The sequence below is a fragment of the Euprymna scolopes genome, chromosome 13 (assembly GCF_053919585.1).
Source record: "Euprymna scolopes isolate OS-2025 chromosome 13, ASM5391958v1, whole genome shotgun sequence".
NCBI classification, from domain to species: Eukaryota; Metazoa; Mollusca; class Cephalopoda; order Sepiida; family Sepiolidae; genus Euprymna; species Euprymna scolopes.
The window spans coordinates 102,306,652-102,326,485 of NC_136494.1; the positions used below are offsets into that span (position 1 = coordinate 102,306,652).

A 19,834-nucleotide genomic window follows, 5' to 3' on the forward strand; every position below is an offset into this window, starting at 1 on the left:
TGCTGGAGGCATTTTTGTTTTACATGAATGATTCAAAACTAATGAGGTCAATGTGAGGATGTACACATGTTAAAAATGTAAATTTGCTTTGGTGCGTCTGCCCTATGTCATATCAACTTTTAAGCGTTATTTAATGCTAAAATACAATGCTTATTGGAAACTATTCATTGTATATAATAAATTCAACGCAAGTTGATATTTTAACCACAACTGGGTAAGCTTATGAATTAATCTTTTCCCAATAGAATTAGTGCCTAATTGAATCAAATAGAACCAATTAGATTTGAACTCTGCATGACTAATTCCATAGTCTACAATGACATCCATAAGGTTTATCACATATTCCCATTAAAAGTTTGGCTTAAAAATGGTGTATAAAATGTGAGATTACAAGATTAATTAAGAGATCAAAATTACCTCTACATATTCTTTACTGAAAACATTTGTGCATATAATTACTATGAATAAACAAGAATAAGGATTTCAGGATTTTGGAGATGTGGATTGATTATTTGTATTATTTGGATTCTTCTGCTAGGATCCGTAGAGTAGCACTTGGTAAAATTCAGTTGTAAAGTTATACTCTTCTGCAGGTTGAAGATTCAATCCTCAGTGCAAATGACACTCAAAATACACTTGCGAATTACTTAGGACTTCTATTCAGTCAGGACTGATGGAACGAGAGCATGCTACCCCCATGGATTAAATAAAGGGTTCTGTTCAAAATTATGTGTAAATTCCCGAGTTTGACAGAAAGATTACCAAGTTCAACAAAATACACCTGAAGAAGGGTGAAGGTTACATCGACTGAAATGTTGTGAAAATAACACTCAGGAAGAATAGTCCGAAAAATCCAAATAAAACAAAGAATAAAGGTAATTCTCAAAAGATAAACTTTCTAGAACGAAGAGAATTAAAACAGAATCATATTTATTTTATTTCAATATTTCCTTTGATTTACAAAACTTTAAGACATTTTTTTTTCCTGACAAAGTTTTGTAAATGAAACAAAATATCACAATGAAATTAGTCTGATTCTGTGTCATTTGCCAATTCCACAGACAATCCTGGTAAATTCTGACAAAATTCGACTTATATTGATAAATTTTTAAAAAGGGCATTTATTCAAAAGTGAATCTATTTACCTTTAAAATTATCAGATGAAAAAAAGAAAGTTTAAAAGATAGCATGACTCACCGTAAACGTGCCATCAATCCTTTTTCATCCATTAATAAATTCAACAGCAGTTTCGAGGCATAATCGTAGGCTCGTTCAATCTGGTCAAAGTAGCCCTTTTCATTCAAGGTGTAAATCACCTTTTCAGCATACGGACATTTCACATCACGGCCTGACAAGGGAAAATAAAAAAATTGATAAAAAAAATAAATAAAAACAAAAAACAAATAAATCTATTTCTTTAGAATTCTATTGTTTCCAAAAACAACATTTTGTCTCCTTAAATAAGTAAAGTGAGAGAAGTTTTAAATCTGTGATTCTTAGAATATTCCTATTGACTCTTCCCTTGACTTTTCCCACATCATTATTAAGACACATAAATAAAGACAAACGTTTTTAGTAATAGGAATACTAAAAGATACATAACACATCTTCCTGATCTTTATTATTGATCTCACAAATCACATTGTTAGATCATTCGTCGACATCTATGCCGATGATACAAATTTGAAGAACATGAATGATCAAAATCTTTGATTCTCTTTCTTCTGACCTGAAGCACATCTTACAGTGGGAAAAAAAACTGATTGTTTACTTTTAATGTATCTAAAACCAAGTTTCTCTCCTTTCACCATCAATGCTAGGATCCTCACTTAGTCTGAATTGAAGGGAATGGCTCTCCTTGAAAAATCCCCAGTTTTAGTAAGCTTCTAAGAATGACCTTTACATCAGACATCAAATGAAAGACATATCAAATTCATTGCTAGGATCACTTAAGAAAATAGTTGGATCAATCTGCTGTTCCAAAAAGTATCACACTCCTGACCCAATCCTCTATTTCTGTATAAGAGTCAAATACGTCCTAAGATGGAGTACTGTTGCCACATGTGGGGAGATGCTACTCAGAGTATCCTTCCCTGCCTTGACAGAATATAAAACCAACTGATTATTATATATTACAAGATTGAAAATAGCCACAAACATCTGCTGTTTGATCTGGTTGGAGTATGTTGCCTCCTATCTAGATCACTCACACCAATATATATTCAAACATTTAACTCTGACAGCAAACAATAAAAGACTTCCAGACAAGCCCTTTTCTTCATAAAGTTTCTGTATTGCTTAAGTGTAAATAAAGTGGAAAATCTCATCAGTATGCCGTGTATTTAAGAATTCAGGTGATCGCTCATCTCCCTCTCAGTACAGACTGCTGTGCATCATGAGTAAGCTGCTGGAATCTGTGTTAAATAGAAAAGTAGTCAACCATCTCAGCAAAAATAACCTTCTAAGTGACGTGCAATATGGTTTCCGTTCTGCTAGATCTACAGATGTGCTTACAGTTATATCTCATAGGATTAGCAAATCTCTCAATGGAGAATTCCTCTCTAGGGCAATTGCTCTTGACATATCAAAGACATTTTATAAGGTATGGCATAAAGATTTACTTCACAAGATCTTCAGCTATGGTATAGCTGGAAAAGTCTTCTGCATTATTAAATCATTTCTCTCTGATAGGTTCATAAGAGTAGTAGTTGATGGGTAGAAATCAGAAGCTCATAGTATTAATGCTGGAGTCCCTCAGGGGTCCATCCTAGGCACAACTCTCTTCCTGATTTACATTAATGATCTTCCAAATCACATTCTTACATCATTCATAGACATTTATACTGACAACACTACAATCTATGGTAGCACATCAAAGACCGTAAACAACCAAGTTCTCTCCGATTGTCTCTCCTCTGATCTTGAGCATGTAGTACCATGGGTAAAGAGGTGGCTGGTTACTTTTAATGCATCTAAAACCAAGCTTCTATCTTTACATCATCTACGCTCTGATGCTAATCTGGCATCGGTTGAAATGAATGGCTCTCGTGTTGAGGAGGCTTCATGTTTTGACAAGCTTCTGGGCTTGACCTTTACTCCTGATCTGAAATGGAACACGTATATCAAATCCATTATCAAGGTCACTGGAAAAATGGTGGGATCCTTCTACCGCTCCAGTAGATATCTCACTCCTGATGCAATTCTTTACCTATGTAAAAGCCAGGTATAGCCAACGATGGAGTACTGTTGCCACATCTGAGCAGGAGCTGCTAGAAACAGCTTATCCTGCCTTGACAGAGTTCAAAATAGACTTCGTACCTTAGTGGGGGATTCCCTTTTCTCTGCCCTGTAACCTCTTTCCTACAGACGAGACGTTGTGAGCCTATCTCTGCTTTATCGTTATTTTCATGACAAGTGCTCATCTGAGCTTCAATCTATGATCCCCTCTCACCAAACTTTCACAAAACACATTCATCTGGCCGAAACCACTATCAATAATTTTCCACACTCCTTTTCTGTGCCTAGACCTAAATATAGATTCCATGAACAAAGCTTCTTTCTTAGAACTGCACGCCTGTGGAACTCTCATCCGATTGCCTGCTTTCCAGCTGACTACAATCTGATTGTCTTCAAGTCCAATGTAAACAAGTTCTTGATGAACTGTCCCCCTAAGTACTCCAATTTACAAAATTCATACTACTTATGTTTACTACGCTATAATCACATTGACTAATGTATACCCATTAACCCTTACCCTCGAGTGGCCTCCAGGCCTTAATAAGTGGTGATTCCTGTGTAAAAAAAAAAAAAAAAGATTTGATCAGAAATTAAAAAAAAAAAGATAGCTGTACTACCCAATGTTACTTGGGAGTTGTTTTTTGTTTTTACTTTAATTTTTTAATTTCTTTTTAAATATATCATTTGTTTTCTGTTTTGTTCTATTTTTTACAAATTAGGATTTTAGAAGTTAAATATTTATTATAGTATCATTTTGTTATAAAGCTATAACTAATTTTGTTAATGTTGTTTTAATCTCTATTTTTAAAATTATTTGCTATAGCTTCCAAAACTTTTAATCAATATATAAGAATTTTAAAGTCAGTTTAAATGACTTTCTACACATTTTTTGTTGTTTTTGGAATCCTTTGAAATGATGGTCAAAACGTGGTGAAACAAAAACTATGAAGATGAGGATAACAGTCGACAAAAGAATGAATACACAAATAACTTTCTATTTGACAGTTTAAATGCTTCTAAATTCCTTCTAAATTTCAAAGAGTAACAAATTCAACTATTAGCAAAAGATTAAAATGGTTAACCTGTTAACAGAAAAACTGAAATGCTTCATGTATTCAGAAAATACAAAAATAATTTCATAAACAAGCTTAAATAAGTCGATTTAGCTGCTAAGAGATTTTTCTCTTATGAGTAAATAAAAATAAATCATATATCGATTAAAATATTTGTTTTGCATTTTCGTTATACACATATATAAATATGTGTGTATTTACCAAAAGGTTCAGAATAAAATATTTCACAATTTTTCTGGTTTTCTAATATTTTCAAATTAAGTTTACAAAATGTTATCAAAAATGTAACCAAACTCCTACATCTATATAAATAAAAATGGGAATGTGTGTTTGTTAAGTAACCTATCTAAAAAACTACTAGACTGATTGCTTCAACATTTTGGTATAGCATTTTCATCGTACCCATGCGTGTTTTTATAGATCTCTTTTTAATTATAACATTCTACTTAATTTTTATTTAATAAATTAGGTGGTTGTCTGTGTAACAGTGTTGACGTTTTATTATATGGGGAACTATCACCATCAGTGATTCACTGGTCACGTGACACCAATGTTCCAGCCAAAGCTGAATGAATGCGAAGATACATTTGGTTCACAATATGCAAAGGTACTAATATTTGACATAATAATCATTAAAAATTAAATTAAGAGGTTACCTATATTTTTTGTCTTCTTTCAATTTTTTAATCAACCAAAAAAAAAAAAAAAAAAAAAAAAACAATATTTAATGACTTTTAGGGTGTGCTCAGTTTCTAATAAAACCTGGTAAATCTATCCTCCATATTGGAACTACTCGACGGATACGCGAAACCGATTTATTAAAATCTGTTTAATTGTTTGAGGACAATTTTACTAAATGTGGTTAATTTCTATTTTAGTCACCTACATTCTTTAGAGCGAATGAGTTTTGGAATTTACACCCAAACAACATTTTACTTAAAAAATAACATTAAAACACTAAGTTACAACAAGTTTCATCATGAAATCATCACAAACTTTTACTTACATTATATTAGAAACTAAGCGACCCCAAAAAATCTGTAAATATTGAATTTTTAGCATTTATTTATTTTTGCAAAATATGGTAAATGAGTGTCTAATCAATTTTTTTTTTTTTTTTTTTTACAAAGAAGTCATCACTTATCTAGACCTGAAGGTTACTCGAGGATAAGGGTCAATGAGTGTACAGTAGCCAATGCAAAAATATTGTAGTTATCGTTAGTAGTGGACATTTGGTGAATTGGATTACTTAAGGGGACATCTCATCAAGAACTTGTCCATGTTGGACTTGAAAGCAACCATATTGTAGTCAGTTGGAAAGCAGGAAAATGGAACAGAGTTCCACAGGCATGCAGTTCTAAGAAAGAAGCTTTGTTCATGGAATCTACATTTAGGTTTATGCACAGATAAAGTGTGGGAGAAATTATTGATAGTGGTTTTAGCTAGACAAGTGTTTTTTGTGAAAGTCAGACCGGGAGGTGAGGGACCATATATTGGAGCTCAAATGAGCACTTTCCATGAAAATAACGATAAAGCAGAGACAGGCTCGCAATGTCTCTTCTGTGGGAAAGAAGTTGCAGAGAAGAGAAAAGGGCTTTCTCCGCTAAGCTATGAAGTCTACTTTGAATTCTGTCAAAGCAAGATAAGCTGTTTCTAGCAGCTATTGCTCAGATGTGGAAAAAGTACTCCATCGTTGGAAAGCCACCTCTAATGTAGGAACATATTCCATGCAAATGTCGATCTTGGGGGTCAGATTTGGATGTTAAATTAGAATATAATAATCTACTGAAAATATTGAAAAAGAACCTCTCAACCATACAGGCAATAATTTGGTCTCGGGTTTCTGTTGAGTTTTTCCAATAAGCGAATCAATAGACTAGAACTTTGTATCAGAAACTGATCACCCCCTAAAAATTTTTACATATTGAATTTTTTGCATTTTGTTTTGGATACACTAGAAGATTAGTTCCCAATTGCTGATAGTCTCCTCAAAAAATTGAAAAAAAATACAAAAATAAAATATATATATGAGGTGTTTACTGTACAAGCCAACTGATAAAACAGGGTGCTTCTCCATTTATTGTAGCGAAATCTGACAACTGAAAAGTTGATTTTTAATTAAAAAACAATGATAACTACTTACATTATTTGTCAATTTCAACATTAAGCAATGTTATCTATCTAATTGGCATGTCACAATTAGTAAAGTATTTCTGGAATATTACATAAAACATTTACTTCCATGATTCAACAAAAAAATGATTTCAGCCATGTTTGTTTGTATGCGACATGTGATGTAAACACAAGGAAAATAGCTAAAATTTCTAATTTCTTCCAAAAGTATTTTCTTTAATAATTAATTTTCTACCTTATCGTTTTTCATAATTTTTGGATATTTTCATTACTGTGACATCGCAACGTTATGTGTAGACATAAGTATATTTATTTGAATGAAAAAAACAACAGTTTGCCAAAGTATTTCCTTCTTTTTTAAACTTATCCTACAATATTTTTACATTATTTTCTTTCTTTTTTCTTTCTAAATTATCATCGGTCTCCAACTTTGTTGGTTTATTCTTTAAAAATTTTTCATTTTTTCCATCAATTTATTACTGATAATACTTTCATGCAAAAAAATTTAAAAAAAACTGCTAAATTTTGGAATTTAACATTTTTCCAGTGCGTGCTCACATACATGTCCATAGTAAAATTAAGCCCTCATATTTTTTCCTTCTGTCAATCTCATGAAGAATGAGCATCAGTGAGCATGCATAGAATGATTTCAATGGATATACCATTTTAACACATTGCACTTCACAATTTGCTTGGCCTTTGCAATAACCATCAACAAAGCTCAATGACGATTTTTACATTTGTGTAACTTACATCTACACACTGATTGCTTTTCACATGTTGTATGTTTTACAGTTGGCAAACAGACACTCTTTATATCTGCATAGAAATGGAACACAACAAAATATTGTGTAGCGACAAGTATTGAAAACATAAGCATATAAAAAGAATGCATTTTCTTTTTTAGTTGTTTCCATTTAATCAAACTGAGCCACAGAAATGTGTGGCCAGGTACAGCTATTATATATTTTAATCAGATAAAGAGAAGTTAATATTAACAAGAAAAATTATTTTTTCTCAAATTGTTTCTTTTTTTAAATTACTAGATCAATTGTCAAGGAAACAAAAAATATTTTTGACTGAATACATTTATAGTCAAACAAAAAATATACTGACCACATTGACGTACAACATTTAGGTATTTGCCTGTATTAAGGACTTTCTGGGAAACTTGAGCCAAAAACACAGGTGTCCGATCTTGTCTGTTCACATAATGCTGCTCCCAATAGATGAACAAGTTAAGAAAAATTGCAAGAAATACAAAAACTCAAACACAAAAACCATAGAAGCCAGAAGTAACCGTAAGAAAGAAATAGCAACAGCTAAGAGGGAATTTACTGAAACTGCCAAAAAACGTATTGAAGCACAGAAACTAGGAACCCGTGACTTCTGGAAAATCTACAACAGTGTAGTAAATAATGGGCAATCAACTATTCCCCCACTATACAACAATCATGAGGTTGTTTGCTCAGCAACCAAGAAGGCTAACATGCTTGCCAGTCGGTTTGCCTCTAACTCCACACTGGACCCTGCTAACCACCCTCTCCCTGACTTTCCTTTGTGGACAGACGTCATACTAGACGATTTGAAAAATCACTCCTTCTCAGGTGTATGCTATCATAAAAAATCTCGACACTTCAAAAGCATGTGGACCTGATCTTATCCCAGCTGTGCTATTAAAACAGTGCTCCGCAGAAGTAGATCCAGTTCTCTCCAAACTTTACAACACATACCTTAATGAATCTTGTTTTCCTGCCTGCTGGAAAACTGCTTCTGTGGTACCAGTTTTCAAGAATACTGGCAAAAGAACTGACCCAGTAAATTATCACCCCATTAGCCTCCTCCCACTTTTCGCCAGAATATTTGAGTCCATAATTAATCAAGCTCTAGTCCATCACCTTATAGATACTAAACAGCAGACATCCTAACTGTAATCTCTGAGCATATATACCATTCACTGGACAAAGCAGGGGAGGGTAGAGTGGTAGCTCTAGATATATCTAAGGCTTTTGACAGGGTATGGCATGAAGGTCTTCTCAGGAAAATCAGATCATGCGGTATCACTGGAAGAATACATAACATAATTAAATCCTTCTTAGATAAGAGAAAAATCCAGGTTGTCCTCGACGGTCATACATCTAAACAATATGATATAAATGCGAGAGTGCCTCAAGGGTCTATCCTTGGACCTCTATTATTCCTAATATTCATAAATGATCTCCCTGACAAAACTGTCTATGAGATGGGTATATATGCTGATGACACCACGCTCTATAACAGACACGACAGGAAAACAAATGAACACATATCTAAAAAAAAAAATGGCAAAAACTCTAGAGGATGACCTTCAATCTGTAGTGGAATGGGGGACAAAAATGGATGGTCACATTCAATGTTACCAAGACTAAACTTGTTTCCTTCAATAATTACAAAAAAACCTTCTCAACCAGCAATAGCAATGGCCAAAGACTCTTTATCTGAAAGTACATCTTTCAAACTCTTCAGTCTAAGGTTCACAGGAAACATGAGTAGGAACAATTACATTGAGAGCATTGCTAGGACCACTGCGAAGAAGGTAGGTTCTCTCTACCATGCTAGAAAACTACTAATGCCCAAAAGTATTCTGTGCCTCTATAATGCCACCATTCGCCCATGTATAGAGTATTGCTGTCATATTTGGGCTGGTGCATCTGCTACTAGTCTCTAACTCCTAGACAAGGTTCAAAAGAGAGTCGCCAACCTGATAGGTCCTGAACTGTCATCTAAGCTTCAGCCTCTGTCCCATCGACGAAATGTAGCATCCCTCTGCCTGTTCTGCAAGTACTTTAATGGTGAATGCTCCAACAAACTGGAAACACTTCTACACCCGCGACGTAAATACCCCCGACAAACCCGACAAGCAGCAGGATCTCACCCCTTCACAGTAGAGATCCCTAGATGTAAGAAAGCCTTCTACTCCAGTAGTTTCTTCCCCAGGACAGCTAGACTTTGGAATTCCCTTCCAGGTTCCTGCTTCCCCAACTGTTCTGACATGCAGAAGTTCAAGTGTAACGTGAACCGACATCTTGCTGCCCAACTCCCCACATAGTACCCCTGTAGCTTCTGTCCCTGATAGTAGCCCCCTACATCAAAGTGACAATGTGCCTTGTTTGGAGTGAAAATGTAATAAAAAAATTTAAAACTAGGGGGGGGGGGCTTTGCCCGGTTGTAAAATTTGTCCAGATTTCGTATACATTATTATAGAGTCATGATTTCAAAAGTAAAAAAAAAAAAAGTATTTGGGTGCCATTAGCTGGAATCAAAACTAAAAGCAAAACTGTAGCATTCAAAGCTGGTGACGTTACCACTGTACCAACGTGACACGCATACGAACCGATTAAAAATAAACTAAAATGAATGTACAAAATGCATAATGATTTTTATTTTTCAATTTTGACCCCTTAAAAACTATTTTAACCGGCTAAAGACCCATAAAAGAACAGTCCATAAAAAAAATTAAATCATTTGAGGCCCCTAGCGCTGTTCTGTAACTTTTAGTTTAAGCAGAGATAGAGTTTGAAAATATGGGCACAGACAGACATAGTGAGTTTTATAAATTAGATTACAGAATTAATTAAACTTGCAAGTTAAAAAATAATCTAATAATCTCATCAATATATGCAAATGTTTTTGTACATCTCATCTCACATTTATGAAGTATTGATTTAAATGTCTTTTGATGTTCACGACTATATACATATTTAATAATAGTTTACAGAAGATAAGTCAATGCAACATGATATTGTTGGTTTCAAATTGGAAAATTTCACCATCTTTTATCAGTTATTTTCTGATCAACAAATTCATCAACTTGAAACAAATGGTATCGTATTAAATTTACTTTGCGCACTACTAATAAATTAATATCATTCTCTTATTTTCACTCTTAAACACTTAAATTGAGCCCTTTGCGGGTGATGTCTAACAATCTAATCAATATGAAGATAAAATACACAATATATTACAATAAAATCATATTTGTCTGTTTGTTCACAATTTGATTAATATGCACAAAAATTACACTGTTTCAAAAATTAATCTCCATACTGAAAACAAACTTTTATACACTTTTAATTCAGCATGACTTCTATACATACTATTATTCAAAGGAAATCTACATTCAAGAAGTAACCTCATCTGCATATTACATTAAAGAAAATCTACTTTAATAATTAGTTCCATGTTATTGTTTGTTACAATAAAATTGTTTTCATTGTTTTATTTAGAAATATCATTTCAAGTTGATTTATTAAATTTATTTTTTTTTTATTTGATTTAGTTTAGTTTTAATTATTATTAGCCGACATCAGTTTCATTTAAAAATGGAACCAAGTTTTATTTAAGCTGTGAAAGTTATTTCCCTCTTTGATTTTCATAAATGAAGATGAATGTGTTTTATGCTTCCATAAACCTAACACATGGTCAACTGCAGGAAAATCGTAACAAGTTAGGATATTCAGTGTATCTCAAATAGCATGTGACTGATCCCTCTGCCTGGGAATATATTTAGACTTGGCAACACCAGGTGTGTATAGCTAGTATCACATCAAATGAAATGCTGTGGACACTGGATTCATTAGTCCAAGAATTGGTAAAGCTCTTGTTTTTTGTTTTTGCTTTTTTTGATGATTTATTTGTGTGTAATTTGTTTTTCCTTTGGTCATATATGTACATATTATATATGAGAGAGCATATCGACATTCTTTAAGTCATTTAATGCTGTATCTAAAATTTTTAGAGGCTTTTGGAGATGATTTTCGCTGGGTATATTCAATCCCCACTTAGTATTTGCTATAACCCTTAATAGTTGTAGGGTTTTGAAACATTTTTGTTTTAACTATTTTAAGTGAGGGATGAAGGAGAGTTTTTTGTCAAAAATAAATCACAGAAATTTATGATGGTCAGCTATTTTGATTTTTGTTCCTTTTAGGTCGAGAGTGGGGATCATTATGCATTTTCCTATGATTACAGAAATGGACATATTTAGTTTTGGTTGTTGAAAATTTAAAGTCATTTTTTGTGGTCTATTGTGTTAGTTTCTTTATGCACATCTGTAGTTGGCGTCCTGAGGTATGAATATTTTTTTATCTACAGCAGATTACAAGGTCATCCACATATAAGGAGCCATTTATCTCATGGTTTAGACAATTTACAATATTATTAATTTTTATATTAAAGAGTGTGACTGATAAAATACAACCTTGTGGGATTCTTTCCTGTATTTTTGCATTTGATAGAGTTAGTCTGATTTTTACTTTAAAACTTCTATCAGATAGAAAATCTTTTATCAGGATGGGTAGTCTGCTCTTTAATCCAAGAGTCTTTTATTATACCCTGTTGCCATGTTGTAAGTCTTATCTAAATCAAAAAAGATAGCTATTGCATGCTTTTTTAATGAAAGTTTGGTTTGGTAGTTTTGTTCAGTTTTGTAATCTTTATTTAATGTTGATTTGTTTTATAGTTTTTAAAATTTTTCCATTAGTTCCCTTATTTCATTAAGTACTTTCGCTATTTTGTTATCAACCATATAAATATTTAAAAAATTTGGATAGTAGTCAAATTTAATAAATATTGAGTTTCACTTTGAACAACAGAAGATGTGAAATATGATTTTTTTTTGGTTCGCGTGTACAAGCGGTACAACCCTTTATATATTTTTTAACTTTCATCTTGTGTTTTCAGCAGATTATTATTGAATGGAAACTAATCTATTCGATTATAAAAATAAAAAAATGCAAAATCGATATTTAAATATTTGTCGGTGTTCAGTTAAGGAACAAAAACAGAAAAAGACATAAAATGTAATTAAAAATCAAAATCAAATTCATTCAAAATTTGTGAATAATTTTTCAACTTTGGCAAAAAGTTTTTTTGGTACTTCTACAGTTTATCACCAAAAATGGAGACGCCATTTTTTCAGGCACCTGTCGTTAAAATCAGAGGGAGAAATCAGTATTTTAAATTATGAGCGAAGTAAGAAATAAATAATAAATAACAAAAAAATTACAAAAGTGTTTTATTAAAATTGTATTTTCTAAAAGACTTTTCAATAAATGTCTTTACAATTATATTTTCATACATTTTTATACAATAAATGTTTTGCTTTTCAAATGGCGCTTGCTCAGTTTAAACAATTATATTTCATTCTCTGTTTTTAATAATAAAAAAAAAAATATATATATATATATATATATATACACGTTTCATGAAAAACTTCCCAGTTTTCATTAATTAAATCCCAACATTTCCAATTAAACAATTACAGATATATGTTCTCTTTCACTTTATTTACTTTTTTTTTTTTTTCTAGTTCTTTCCAGAAGTAATTAATATCTAGTTTAATTCTTTTGTTATTTATTTCCTACTTCGGCCATAGTTTAAAATACTGATTTCTTCCTGATTTTAATGACAGGTGCCAGAAAAAATGGCTTCTCTATTTTCGGCAATAAACTTTTTTTTTCTTTCTTTTTTTTTTTTTTAATATTTAAATAGGTGAGACAAAAAATACTTCGTACTTTACCAAAGGTCACGTTTTTTGTTAGTGATGTCACTTGTTTTAAATAACATTTATTTTTTGACTGTTTGTTGTAATTCTTGTAAAGTTTCACAATAGATGTCATACACTTAATCAAAAACACCTCTGTTAATCTTACGTCTCACCCTAGGTACAAGTAGCAAGCCTCCTAAAACCTTAGCCTTAACAATAACGCTAAGTCCGAGTGGCAGAGCTCCTCACCAAACAAAATTTCTTGGTAAGCTACATATAAGCATCAAAAAGAAAAGTGGACATGATTAATCTCCCATAAAAAATAAATTTGTTAACAGTCCTAAAACGCTAGAATTGACTCAAAATGGTATATTATTTTACATTAAACTTTTGTGAAACTAACCCCCGTTCTAAATTCTAAAATTGTTTTTATTTTGTTTCTATTAAGTCTTCAGGATGTTCACACATAATTTCCCTTAGCCCTATCATTAACCCAAAGTCAGAGTGGCAACCTCCCCACCTTCTCATAATTGCATAAAGACTCTTAAAACCACACATAATCGCCTTTTAGAAAAAAAAATAAACTCCCAGGATTTATCTACCATAGAAAAAAGAAATGGGTTAAATGTCCTAAAACACTGGAATGGTTTAAGATGGGAAATCATTTTACATTAAATTCTAAAATAATTTTTGTTTATCTTTCATTAAATTTTTTCAAAGTGTTCTCACGTAATTGTCTATAAAAGGTAGAATCACATATTTTGGAAAGGTGGTCAGATGGGGACGGATAACGGAAGGTATTAATCTACATTAATACCAAAGAAATATTGCAATGTATTCATTTTTAAACAGTCCTAAATTTTGATTTCAGTTTTTTGTGCATAAAATGCCTTACAATTCAGCTTTGCATTCTCTAACTTCTTTTCTTTTAATGGATACATGGCATTTTTAAGAAATTGCAGCATATTTATGTGCATTTACTGCAGATTATTTGGAAACCATTAATTTCTGGAGATTTTCAGTACCATATTCTGGTTCTTTGCACAGAAATACACTTACATAGCAAATTTTGTTGCTTAATCTTGTGTTTTAACAAAGATATAGCATTTTTACTGAAAAAGTAGTGTAAAAAATGTGACAAAACGCATATGGTCTTAGGGAAAATATCCAAACGTGCAAGGCACAAAAATAGTCATAACTTCCTTAATTTTAATTGGATTTTAAAAATTTTAAAGATTCTTTCTTAGCTTATCAAGCTCTTTCTATGTATGCCATTATTGAAATATGTTAAGCCATTTCAATTTTTTAATGTGTATTGCTACTAGGATAATCCCAAAGACTGCTTCTCTATCATTCTCTGTTGTCTGAAGGCTCTTAGTCTATCTATATCTTCTAACAAAATTTCTCTGTAACATGTAATCTTACCACAAATCAAAATCTTTTTAATATGAACAAAATTTTATCAATAAAAAAATGGAGGAAAATATTATCTAAAGTTCAAAAAAGGATATTCATCCAACTTTTCTTTGTTGATGTCTTCATTTTCAACTACAAAAAACTGAAAAGAAAAAACAACAGGTTTGTTTTAAAACATTTATAAAACGCAATAAAAACAGAAAACTAGTTGACAAAAAAAAAGAAAGAACAAATGATGTAAGAAAAAACTGATGCCTCATCTTAATCGAAACATAATTTCTCCATTAATTTAACAAGAAAATGTTCAGATTAGACCTATATCTATACTAGATTCATCATTTTTAATATGATACTGCAATAAAGAATAAACATTTTTAAAATTGCCATCAGGTCATCAGCTTTATTTCCTGTCACTATGGCTGAATTAAGAACAAACAAGGAATGTTTTCATGAATTTCTAATGTCCAGGTTTCAAGACTATCCTTAAACTTCATAAATAATTTAATCTAAAAAATGTATTACCTTAAGTAGAAACACAGGGGCTGAACATATTAAACTAGATACTATTGTTAAAATATCAAGCTACTTGGAATTGCTTATAATTCCCCTTTTTTCTTAAAATAACATTTGTATAAAAATAATTCCAATTCAGTTAAAGAATTTTCTGGAAGGAATTAAATCAAATCACATTTTATTGTTTTTCACATCAAGCTGCAAGAATACACTAAAAGAGCTGAAAAACTAGAATCAAATATTGATTTTATAGTTAGGGTTTGTATTACTGTACACATAGATTCAAAAAAGTTGTCAAAAAACAAATATATAACAAATAAATGTTATCAAAGGCAAGATAAGTTACTTTTCTACCTAACTGGATATATTTTTCGTGTTTTTATTCAATGTAACATGTTTACAGTGTTTACCGATGTATTGGAAAATTCAATATGGTGCCTCATTCCCTCTTTAACACGTTAAGTTTGGAAAAAGATGTTATAAATAAAAAACTAGACAAAATACTATTAAAAACCCGCTGAATATATGTCAACCTATGTCATGGTAACATATATTGAGCTAGTTTTTAGCAGTATTTTATCCAGTTTTTTATTTATAACACCTTTTCCCAAACTTACCATGTTAAAGAGAGAGTCAGACGCCATCTTGAATTTTCCAATACATCGGTAAACACTGTATGGTTTTCGAGCTGAATAAACATGTTACATTGAATAAAAACACGAAAAATATATCCAGTTTGGTAGAAAAGTAACTTATCTTGCCTTTGATAACATTTATTTGTTATATATTTGTTTTTTGACAACTTTTTCGAATCTATGTGTACAGTAATACAAACCCTATAGTTATTATACTTTAAAGTTATTGATGATTTCTTGGTCAGTTGCTCATATTCCCATTGCATCAAAATTCAATAAAACTATATGCATTTGAAGACTAAGGGTAAGTGTTATTTACTGTTCATCAATAAAGATACCAAACTTTTTCTTCTATTGGTCAGATTTTTCATAACATTTCACATGAGAAAATTTTTTTCTAAAAAGATTTTATTGAAAATTAATTGAAATTCAAACAACAAAAGTTATTCATTTTCAACAAATTTTTCTTACCTCTTCATAAGGATCAGAAATGATCCCTTTATATATCCACAGCTCAAGAATTTCAAAATATGGTGCACAAGCCTGCAAAAGATATATATGTATGAAAAAAGTCTATGACTGAAAATATTTAAAAGAGAAAACATGGGTAAAATAAAAAGATGAATGAAAAAATTACATTCAATATGTTATGCTCTTTTCAGAAATTCACTAGAACGCAAATTTGGAAAATGATATTGTGAAAAACAAACTTAATATACATTGGCAAAAAATAAATTAAAATTAAAGAGAAAAGAAAATATAATTCAGTTTATCACTTGGTGGCTAAGACGGCCTTGCAAGGGAATGCTGATGGGGCAACTCGGAGCCAGTTTTGCAGAGCTTCTCCTCTGGGGGCGCTAGCTCATTTTCCCAACTTCCAACCTTGTGTCAAATTCTCTCACGGTTGGAGAGTGGTAAATACTGGACAGTCAACAATTCCCCTACTATCCAACCACTAGGATGTCCCTTGCACAGCGATGGATAAAGCTGAACTGCTTGCCTAGCAATTTGCCTTAAACTCCACTTTGGATTCCACAAACCATTCCCTCTCAAATTTCCCACCATGGATGGAAATAGAATCAAAGGATCTGATCATTATCCATTTCCATGTCCAGGATATTAAAAAAATAACTTGGTACTTCCAAATATGACAAATTACACTGTCAAGACATGTATATTTTGTGCCTAGATAGTGCTGATTGCTCTTGTATTACAAAAGAGTATGAGATTAGAATAATAAATTGTTTTTTTTAACAATGTTAAATAAATGTGATATTGCAAGATTGTTGATAATTTCAAGCCTATTTTCATGGATATGTGCTGATGACATAAGTTGACAGTTAAGACATGTCCTGCAATCAAAGCCAGACAATTTGGAGAGAATTGCAGAAAAATTCTGGACAGAAAGTTGGAAGAGATTGACTGCTCATGCCCAGATAAACTGTTAACGATTCAAATCGGTTCAAATTAGAGAACTAAAAACCGTCTCTTAAAATAATAATTCCATCAGCTTGCTGAGGCTAAATAGAAATCCAGTCTAATTCGAGGTATTTATCCAGCATACATAGGACAAGAGACTTCGATATTATGGCCACATTGAAAGAATGGATGAGATTTCATGGATTAGATGTAGCACATTTAAATTAGCAGGTCCAATTCACAGAGAAAGATTAAAGAAACCATGAGAGAAATGATAAAAATTAAGTAAAAGAGAGATGAATGAAGACGTGGCCAAAAGTAGGTTAATTTTGAAACTCATTTTCTTAAAGCTATCCAACACATTTCAGTATGTAAAACAAATGTTAAGAAAATGATGCTGAAGATGATGCTACTAATGCTCAGTTACCAACCAGCAATGGTAACAATTTCAATGTCTAATGTGTTATCGTCATATCTATAACTACCAACAGTAGCTTTTGCTACTGGACAATGAAAAATATAGATAATAATTCATGTTCATCTGTAATTTTATAAGGTCTTATTGAAGTGAGGTTAGAGTTGCTTGATATCACCTAAACATTACAATATCTCCAAAAGCATTCAACAATGGAATCCTGAAAATTGACGCAGCAATGTGGATTGATAATTCTATCATTTGATTTACATTCACAAATAGGGAATTATATTATTCACACCAGTAGGCCTTATGGACATATAAACCTTAAACGTCATTAAATTTTCTGCAGCAATCACACATTGTAGCTATGTACATGTGCAAGTGATTTTCATTTAAAATTTAACAGATGATATATTCTCTTCAGTATGCATGAAATTATTTATGAAACAGCAGGATCTATAACAGATGTGCTTACAGTTATATCTCATAGGATTAGCAAATCTCTCCATGGAGGGTACCTTTCTAGGACAATTGCTCTTGACATATCAAATGCCTTTGATAGAGTATGGCATAAAGGTTTACTTCACAAGATCTCCAGCTACGGTATAGCTGGAAATGTCTTCTCCATTATTAAATCATTTCTCTCTGATAGGTTCATAAGAGTAATAGTTGATGAGCAGAAATCAGAAGCTCATAGTATTAATGTTGGAGTCCCCCAGGGGGCCATCCTAGGCACAACTCTCTTCCTGATCTACATTAATGATCTTCCAAATCACATATTACATCATTCATAGACATTTATGCTGATGACACTACTATCTATGGTAGCACATCTAAGACAGTAAACGACCAAGTTCTCTCCAATTCTCACATGCTCTGATCTTGAGCATGTGGTACAATGGGGAAAGAGGTGGCTTGTTACTTTTAATGCATCTAAAACAAAGCTTTTATCTTTACATCCTCAACGCTCTGATCCACATCTGGCATCAATTGAAATGAATAGCTCTCGTCTTGGGGAGACCTCAAGTTTTGACAAGCTCCTGGGCTTGACCTTTACTCCTGATCTTAAATGGAACACATACATTAAATCCGTTGCCAAGGCCGCTGGAAAAATGGTGGGATCCTTCTATCGATCGAGTAGATATCTCACTGCTGATGCAATTCTCTATCTATATAAGAGCCAGGTACATCCAAGGATGGAGTACTGTTGCCACATCTGAGCAGGAACTGCTAGAAAGGACTTATCCTGCCTTGATAGAGTTCAAAATAGACTTTGTAGCTTCGTAGGGAATGTCCTTTTCTCTTCCCTGCAACTTCTTTCTCACAGAAGAGATGTTGCGAGTTTGTCTCTGCTTTATCGTTATTTTCATGGAAAGTGCTCGACTGAACTCCAATCTATGATCCTCCCCTCACCAAATTTTCACAAAAAGCACCTGTCTAGCAGAAAACACTATCAACAATTTCCCCACTCTTTATCTGCTCCTAAACCTAAACGTAGATTCCATGAACAAAGTTTCTTTCTTAGAACTGCATGCCTATGGAATTGTCTTCCGTTTTCCTGCTTTCCAGCTGACTACAATATAGTTGCCTTCAAGTCTAACGTAAACAAGTTTTTGATGAGCTGTTCCATATAAGTTACCAAATTTCCATTACTAACAATTACTATATTGTCCAATTTCTACTGTAACCCTTATCCTCGAGTGGACTCTTGGCCTTGATAAGTGGTGATGCCTGTGTAAAAAAAGGCGGGGGGATAGATAGACTGTTTCATTGAGGATAGAAATTATGAAATACAACAGGTTTATCAAAAAGATTTTTTGAAACCTTTCACAACCATGACATGAATACATTCTGGTATTAAATAAATGGATTCTATAAATTATTCCTGTGAAGTTTTGTTAATTTACATTGTATAATTAAAAAAGTGAAAAAGGGATTCATTTAAAATATTTAGTAAAAGCACAGAGAATTTGGATTTTTATACAAAAATTATTAAAATCATATTCAACTTACCGACTGGATTAAGAAAAGACAAAGTTCTTGACTTTTTGTATCCCTAGAAAACACAAAAACAAAAATATATCAACAATCAGACCCAATTTTAAAGTATATTTATTTTGCAGTTATTTCTTTTTTATTTTATTTATATAACTCCACGTTCAACACATTTCATTTTCATCTAAAATTTAAAATCTTTGATATTTTCATTAAATATTTTCATCATTAATAATTCAGAAAAATATTTCCAAATTATTTTACCCATAAGGTAGTCATATTCATTAACTTATTTCTGAAATAAATTTAATTAAGTCGTTTTTCTTTCATTTTTTTAAACAAAATTTCATTAATCAATCCAAAGTGTCATGAAATTCTGTTGATTTAATGTTTTAATATTTATTGATAAAATTATCGGATATAAATAATTTCCAAAATGTTTAATCTTAATATACAAAAAAATTAAAGC

The 19,834-nt window shown here is 32.0% G+C and overlaps 1 protein-coding gene across 1 annotated transcript in view; it reads right to left on the reverse strand.

Moving 5' to 3' along the window:
- Window positions 1-19,834, reverse strand: part of LOC145292115 (gamma-tubulin complex component 2-like) — a 146,431-nt gene that overhangs the window by 51,828 nt on the left and 74,769 nt on the right. The window contains exons 16-20 of the mRNA XM_080138219.1: window positions 19,384-19,426; window positions 16,005-16,076; window positions 14,481-14,527; window positions 7,560-7,672; window positions 1,198-1,348 (exon numbers count right to left, since the gene is read on the reverse strand). Coding sequence (XP_079994345.1) covers window positions 1,198-1,348; window positions 7,560-7,672; window positions 14,481-14,527; window positions 16,005-16,076; window positions 19,384-19,426 — 426 coding nt within the window. The remainder of the gene's footprint in view (window positions 1-1,197; window positions 1,349-7,559; window positions 7,673-14,480; window positions 14,528-16,004; window positions 16,077-19,383; window positions 19,427-19,834) is intronic.